Source organism: Ciona intestinalis, chromosome 12 (assembly GCF_000224145.3).
Source record: "Ciona intestinalis chromosome 12, KH, whole genome shotgun sequence".
NCBI lineage: Eukaryota > Metazoa > Chordata > Ascidiacea > Phlebobranchia > Cionidae > Ciona > Ciona intestinalis.
In genome coordinates, this window is record NC_020177.2 from 5,347,966 (window position 1) to 5,356,074 (window position 8,109).

The following is an 8,109-nucleotide window of genomic DNA, read 5'->3' on the forward strand; positions in this document are numbered from 1 at the left end:
ACTGATAGCGTCGCTCCTCGCTCTTATATTTGCACCAATTAAAATTCACATAATCGCGATTTACCTGCATTTAAACTAATCATCAGAAACAAAAATTATACACAAACTACAGATCGTATGGAAGCGAATAAAACACGATTGTTTTCCAACAATCTCGTTTGTGATGTAACGATAGTAAAGGTTTATTCTGACGTAAATAATCGTTACATTATCCAAGATGAACATGCGTAGAAACTTGCTAGTTGTGCCACTGGCTGTAACAGTTATAAATAATTGTTTAATTAAATATTTTTTGTATGAATTTTACATTTTGCAACAGTAGGAATTATGAAAAGCGAGACGCGTCTTTAACCGCAAACCACGTGTTCTGTATTATTTTGATTAGCGGCGCTTTTCGGCTGAATAGGAACGCATTCTCGTACGCCTTTCTCCTTGATGACGTCATAGGTGCTCGGGCTCGGGCTCGTGCCGAGCTTTTCGTTAAAGCTCGGCGCTCGGCGAACCCGAGCTTTTTCAACTTCAGCACATCCCTAATACTGTTGGTAAAGATGCTGTAACTATCAGTTCAACTGCCTGTTAATATAAAAAGTACCTTGGCACTTATTTCCAGGGACATAGAAAATTATTATCAGGGGCATAGAAACCTGTTGTTAGGTATCTATTCAAACAAGCTGAGCAAAAAACACGCAACCATTGCTTGAATATATTAACTAAATATTGCCAGCGATTGAACCATATTTGCCACCTAGAGGTTCGTGAGTTGGGCGTTGGTTATTATTCGTTCTCGGGCGATGCTGGGATGCGGGAGGAGCAGATGAGGAGGCTGGGGAGGATGAGGGAGGAGACGGAGGAGATGAAGAGGAGGAATAAAGAGAAGAAGGAGAAACAAAAGGTGGGGGTGTTTATGGGGTATAGAGTTTAGGTCAGAGTTGCTCATTACCCCAACATTGTATATGCACATTCTATTCTATATGGGTGAGGTCCTACCTCCTACAGTGAGGCACGCCATGGGACCTGGGATTTAGACCAGAGTTGGCCCATTACCCCAACATTGTATATGCACATTCTATTCTATATGGGTGAGGTCCTACAGTGAGGCACGCCATGGAACCTGGGGTTTAAGCCAAAGTTGGCCCATTGCCCAAGGTTTTTTTGACTAATGACATCACTATGGTCATTATTACAGAGTGCACTGGAAACTCGATTGGAAAAAGTTCGTCAAAGAAGAGTGAAGAAATTGTTGGATCAAGGCAGGGAAATCCCCCAATCTTTGAAGGAGCCAGTCAAACTAGAACGAGAGGTGGGTCGTTTACGCAAACTTATCTTGCGTTAAAAATATTTCTGTTGCCTTTGCCATAATGTCACCCCTGTTTCAAAATACCAGCTTTCCTGGTGTCTGTTATTGCATGTTGCAGCTATTGTATACGTTGCGTGTTTATTTTCTTTCAATTCGTTATGTTTGTTATAATTAGTTACAACTTTTGTTATATTTTATTACAACTTGTTTTTTTGTTATAATTGATTATTTCAGTATAAGTTATTGATATCATATTGTGGGTGCAAAAACATGGGACATGATTTGAATTCTTACTTAGGTTAAAAATATTATTATTGTATCAAAATTACCCTGCTAGCATGAGTATGTTATACATGATTAAAATAATCCATAAAACATTGAAAATGATTTGAAATATCCCACCAACCTCCAGGTTGAAGAGGAGGAACCAGCAGCTCCTGTTGAGGAAGATGTTGCCGTGGTAACAACATCCGGAACAAGGGAGTGGGATGAAGGAAAAGGTGGGTTGGGGGTGATGGTGGGTGATGGGAAGTTAAGCCCCAATCCAAAGCCACAAGCCTAAAATGATTAAAAGCGACAAGCCTATTGTAATGTTTACTGATAAATGCAGAACAATCTAGGGTCGGCCTGCCTACCCTGCTACCCCAGGTTTGGTGCCTATATTTATATTCCATGTTTGATTGACAGGTGACGTTTGGTGCCTATATTTATATTCCATATTTGATTGACAGGTGATGTTTGGAGCCCCGCCCAACCCAAGAAACCACCAACAAATTGGAAAGATCCTCGCGAGGAAAGACTCGATGAATTTGCTCCTCCTTCATCTTACTTCCAAGGAGCAAAGAGGAAAAACAATCATCCTGGTCCTCTTGGACCCCCTGGTCCTCCAGGTCATTCTGAATCAAAACATCCAAAGATTGATGAACAAATTACCCAACAAACTATGCAAAGCAACCCACACGCACCCCCTACTTATACACACCCACCCCAACCCCCTTACCCCAACTGCCCCCCATTTAACCCACTAATACTCTCAAACCAACACACATTCACCCCGATACATAATCACCCCACCCCAAATAACCCCGAACCCCCTAACCAACCCCCCAAACCTAGTAGCGATTACCCCACCCCAAATAATCCCATACCCCCTAACCAACCCCCCAAACCTGGTAGCGACGCTGAAAGAATCCAACGTTTATTGTCCCAAGTTTCCGAGGACCTCACCCACGCTGTACCCCCAAATCCAGCCCCGAAACCCTTCACCCCTACAAGTAAACCAATCTCTTTGAAAGTGAAACCGAAACCTCAACAAATATTATCAACCAAGTCGATTTTGGAGGAGTAAGGAGCAATAGGCGATGTATGTTTGTTTTAATAAATATTTAAATATGAACTTTGGTGTAAGCAGCAATTATTCCTCGTGTGGTTGGAACATCTATTGTAGTAAACATTGCATAAAGTTGCCGGGAATTTGACCTCAGAAGTTAAAATACTACAGTTATCAGCGGCGTACTGGCAGCAGCATTGTAAAGGGTAATACCAATGAAAAATCAAAATTTGTTTGTTGATAGAGATGCTCAAATGTTGTCTCAAGGTGGACCAAACTTAATGTACGACCAAACTTTCATAAAACAGTTTATTAAAAAGTATAAAGCCGAGATAATGCATTGGACTTCCCATAAGAAAAAGTGTCGTTCAACTTAGATCTTTTCTAGTTTCTAAACTACAGTAGAAGTATTTTCGAGTTTTCTTACGGTAATTGCTTTTTCAATGTGAATATATATATTTAAAAGTTATAAAATTTAGACAATGAAATGGGTTTTTAAATTTGCCGGATATTACAAGTTTATTATGTAATATGTTTTAATTTTCCGATTAAACATAGCTACTTATAGGTTTACTTGTCAACACTTTTTCTCGCATTAAAGAAGTTATTTCCACCATATTTAATATTAAAGATGTTCATTATGTTTTATTGGTACCTGCTGTATGCCCCTTTAATGTTGTGTGTATTAAACTAATAGAGAAGGTATTGTTTGGCAAACAAGGGATCCGCTTACTGTATAATAGCTTTGCTACCTTCACGCGATCACAAACAAAGAAATCAAAACAAAACTCTCTATGGTTTAAGTACAAAACAAGCTAGACTTGTTATTGTGTTCATTGGGGTCATATGTTCTAAAGGACAACCATTGTGTTCTTGCTACGCTCACTGGATCACACATCATTCAAAGGAAATGTGAATTGACAAAGATTTTAAACGAGCGTATCACTTACTCAGTGTTCATTTACTAGGAGTTGTGCAGTGTTGGCAAAAGAGACATGTAAGAATGGGGGATGAAAAGCAGCAAGACATGGTTAACTTGCATTTGACTATACCTGTACCAAGTATTGTAGTAAATAGAAATGATAACAGGTAGGTTGTGTGTTGCTGGTTTTATCGATTACTTAACCTCACTTGTTATTTTCAGGGAAATTGGAATGAACATAGAAAACGCAGGTTAGTAATTACTATCACCTATTTATCCTTGTAACCTATGTTTGTAAAACGGGAAGATTTCCCACCATGGTAGGGTGGGGTAATATGAGACACTCAAGCACATATTGTTTAACCTCGCGTGGCGGGAAAACGACAATCGTTATAACTTGGGTGTTCTGTTTCATACACCTCATGCCTGCTTACAAGTTACCATGTATGTAACTTATTTATCCTCGCAGGGCAATGACAGTCGTTATAACACGGGTGTTCTGTTTCGCATACCTCGTGCCAGCTTACAAGTTACCACGCACGTAATTTCGTGGGTGATTGTTTTTTTAATATTTAACCCACAAGGTTTGTTGATAAAAATATTCAACAATATAAACAAATTCAACTTAAACAATTTTCCCAGATTCACGTGGTGGAGTGACGGCACGTAAACCAACCATTATAGATGCTTTTGGTCCACCAGGTAATATTTGTTACTTTTAAACAGCCAAGTGTGAGTTTGGTTTAAACTGGGCGACAAGTGTCTATATATTGTTGCAACTAATCCACACGATGCAACAAGGTCTTTCGTATCAGTTGTAGTAAAAAAGTGTGGTAATTCGTAAGTACACGAGGATAAATTAAAGTGTGAAAATACGTGTCTAACTGCGATGTCGCGGCACCGGTCGCATGAAGGAATTAAAATTCCTGGGTGTCGAGGTAATTGGCCAAATCTGGCCTAAATCCCAGGTCCTTGACAAGGACCCAAAATGAATATTAAAAAAATAAGTTGAAGTATAAGCTTGTGGTTGAAATTTCTCGTTCTTTTTTTTATTATCATCTTTCCATATATATTACTTTGGTTGTCTTTTGAAATATTCAATTGTTTAATAAAGGTATCGGTCGATTGCTACGAGAGCAAAAGTATTACAAAGCTTACGTCATATCTTGTCGTCGTATATCTGATCCGGCTGTCATTGGACCTAAGGGTCTGGTCGACCATTACCGATGTTGTATGTTCACTATGTTGGGTGGAGAGTTGGAAGAAGCGATTCGAATCAAAGAACAACTGAAGACGTTAATAAGAGAGAAATTCCAAACCACGCCGAATGAAATCAAAACATTTGCTGACACTATCAGGGGTGAAGGGAAAGACATAGATGCGATTTTGTTTGATCAAATCGCTGCCGAGTTTTATGGAAATCAATCGAAAGCAGGTTTGGTCGGGATAGCTAATTGCGCGGGATCGAACAATCTATCGAGGCAATGTTATCACGTGTCTATAAGACGCACGTCCAAGCACTATATCAATCAAGTCGCATTAACCCCAAACCAAAGCTTAACAGAGCGATTTGATTGGTTCTAAACGGGGATGGCTGCAAACCTGTTTGTATTTTCAATATTGGCACCCGTTTATGTTTATTAAGCCCAAAACATAGCTAGTGTTCCATGTCATAATAATGTAGTTGACTTGTGTTTTAATGCAGGACACGTGACCCACACGGTTGAGCAACCAAGCGTATCGCAAGCTACGTCATCGTTACAAGATATGCAAATTAACCCACAAGGTTTGTTGATAAAATGTTCCAGAATATAAACAAACTCAATTTAAATAATTTTCCCAGGATCACGTGGTGGAGTGACGTCACGAAAACCAACGATTGAAGATATTTTTGCTCCACCAGGTAAAGTAGGCTAGATACACGTTATCGTTTGCACAATCGGTGTTTGTTGCGTAAAATAAGTTTGTTGTCCAAAAATGATCTTATGTCCTGTTCGAGTTACGGCTCTTCTTAAATCATATAAGCTTTCAATGCTAACTTCTTGAATTATTATTTTCCCATACATTACGTTGGTAAACCTTTGTAATAAATCAAGTGTTTAATAAAGGTATCGGTCGATTGCGGCAAAAGCGAAAATATCACGAAGCTTACGTCATATCTTGTCGTCGAATGAAGTTCGACCCAGCTGTCATTGGATTTAAGGATCTAGTCAATCATTACCGATGTTGTATGTTGGTTGAAGAGACAGAAGAAGCGATTCGAATCAAAGAACAACTGAAGACATTATTAAAAGAAAAATTCCAAACCACCCCGAATGAAATTAAAACCTTTGGTGACACTTTCAGGGGTAAAGGGAGAGACATGGGAGCGATTTTGTTTTATCAAATCGCTGTCGAGTTTTATGGAAATCAATCGAAAGCAGGTTTGGTCGGGATATCGAATTGCGCATGTGGGATCCAAGAATCTATCAAGGCAATGTTATCACGTGACGAAGGATTGAAACCGATCGTTCGAACCCATTTGATTCCACTGATGCGTGAAATGCGAGAAATGATTCGACGATCTAGTGACGTCAGTGAGGAAGATCGGTGTTTGCAGGAAGTTCGTTGCTTGAATCAGATCGAATACAGTGAATATTTGTTTGGAGACTGGATTAATCGTAAAACAACAGTGGAAGAAGCGATCGCTATTATGGAAAGGGTGTTCAAGAAGAGAGCTGGAAAGTATCGTGTGTACGGAGTTTGTTTAAACAATCTCGGTGACACGTATAACAACACTTCCCGACCCAACGATGCCTACCAGTGTTTCCGCAAAGCTATTGCAGCTTATGGGAAAGCTGAGGATATCAACGCTGATGAAAGAGATAAAGAGATTGCCATCAGCAAATGTAACTTGGAACGTGCGAAAAGTCAAATGAAATAACTTTGTAAAATTTGTCACAATAAACATTGTTACATAACCAACATTGGATAATATGATCAGTGTGTGTATAACCAACATTGGATAATATGATCAGTGTGTGTATATAATGTGAACATTGTTCATTATCATTGTTGAACACGTTAGTGGTCATATAGATCCTTTTTCGTCGAAGAGTTGTTCTTGGCTTTGTTGTTGTTGCTGATAGGGCGATTTTTTTCCGCACTTATCCTAATTCTCAGTTCTAGCATTTTTCTTTAATCTCTTGATTGAAATCAATTCATATTATATATTTTCAATTTTTAGACTAAATTTTCAGATTTAAAACCGCACAATTAGCGTGTGTGCACCGAAGCGTAGACGAGTGCCCTTTTCTTATCTTTATCTTCGGTATAAACACCACGTCTCTTGTTTCTTCGCTCTTTTAGTTTACCGCTCGCAATAAATCATTATGCAGCCGCCACAATATGAATAATATTAATTTTAACATTACCTATAATACTGCGTGATTACGGTTTATCCAAATTTACAAAAACAAACGTCCTTAAGCGACGACAAGGTTAACTATAAGGTAAGTTTACATGTTAACACATGGTACAGGAGTTGTACAAAGCGTATATACACATATTCTTTACCAAACTTTCAATCCTTGTACGTCTTAAGTTTAATAAGTTATAATACACCAATAAATGTATTCTATCTACTGCTCCACAGTCACCAATGGCGACTGAATCCCGCTTTGTTGGTTACTTTTGATTTGTTTTTGATCGATCTCAGTCGACCATTGTAGTAATAGGGTTAATTAATACTATGCTAATTAGTTTATACCGTGCTCATGCATTAGATCTGTGATCTCTTGTTTTACATTTGTGGACGTACAACATCCATTGTTCTATGATGTAAGCGTTACCTTTCTACATAATGTAGTGTATATAGAATGTAGGGACCCCTTTAAAACATAAAGTACCGCATGTACCGCTTGTACAGCATGTACCGCTTGTACCGCTTGTACAGCATGTACAGCATGTACCGCTTGTACCGCATGTACCGCATGTACCCGCTTGTACAGCATGTACCGCATGTACCCGCTTGTACCGCATGTACCCGCTTGTACAGCATGGACCGCATGTACCCGCTTGTACAGCATGTACCGCTTGTACCGCATGTACCGCATGTACCCGCTTGTACAGCATGTACCGCATGTACCCGCTTGTACCGCATGTACCGCATGTACCCGCTTGTACAGCATGTACCGCATGTACCCGCTTGTACCGCATGTACCCGCTTGTACAGCATGGACCGCATGTACCCGCTTGTACCGCATGTACCGCTTGTAGCCTACCCGCTTGTACCGCATGTACCCGCTTGTAAACAGCATGTACCCGCTTGTACCGCATGTACCGCTTGTAGCCTACCCGCTTGTACCGCATGTACCGCTTGTAGCCTACCCGCTTGTACCGCATGTACCCGCTTGTAAACAGCATGTACCCGCTTGTAAACAGCATGTACCGCATGCAGAGTCGTAGAAACACCTATGGCTCTGCCCGCATGTACCCGCAAAATCCCGTATAGATTGTTATTATAGATTGTTATTGTTTAGTGCTTACTCGATTTTCACCAAGAACAAGAAACAAACAGCA

At 39.8% G+C, this 8,109-nt stretch overlaps 2 protein-coding genes across 2 annotated transcripts in view; both read left to right on the plus strand.

Moving 5' to 3' along the window:
• The window catches only part of LOC100175856 (coiled-coil domain-containing protein 174-like), a 7,107-nt gene extending 3,775 nt beyond the window's left edge, over nt 1–3,332 (plus strand). Inside the window, exons 8-11 of the mRNA XM_009862316.3 lie at nt 750–892; nt 1,187–1,300; nt 1,710–1,797; nt 2,029–3,332. Coding sequence (XP_009860618.1) covers nt 750–892; nt 1,187–1,300; nt 1,710–1,797; nt 2,029–2,645 — 962 coding nt within the window. The 3' untranslated portion in view covers nt 2,646–3,332. The remainder of the gene's footprint in view (nt 1–749; nt 893–1,186; nt 1,301–1,709; nt 1,798–2,028) is intronic.
• A 109-nt stretch (nt 3,333–3,441) lies between these two features.
• Nucleotides 3,442–6,472, plus strand: LOC108949998. Its single transcript, XM_026837083.1, has 7 exons — nt 3,442–3,716; nt 3,772–3,800; nt 4,192–4,251; nt 4,664–4,984; nt 5,255–5,335; nt 5,393–5,452; nt 5,658–6,472. Exons 1-7 carry the CDS (start codon nt 3,631–3,633, stop codon nt 6,470–6,472), a joined length of 1,452 nt encoding a protein of 483 aa, XP_026692884.1. The 5' UTR covers nt 3,442–3,630.
• Nucleotides 6,473–8,109: the final 1,637 nt, after the last annotated feature.

What these genes read in the sequence shown, in the direction of transcription:
- LOC108949998 (XM_026837083.1), top strand. Translation starts at nt 3,631, where the DNA reads ATGGGGGATGAAAAGCAGCAAGACATGGTTAACTTGCATTTGACTATA. An exon ending in GTAAATAGAAATGATAACAG is followed by an intron (nt 3,717 to 3,771) that starts GTAGGTTGTGTG and finishes TGTTATTTTCAG; the next exon opens with GGAAATTGGAATGAACATAG. An exon ending in AATGAACATAGAAAACGCAG is followed by an intron (nt 3,801 to 4,191) that starts GTTAGTAATTAC and finishes CAATTTTCCCAG; the next exon opens with ATTCACGTGGTGGAGTGACG.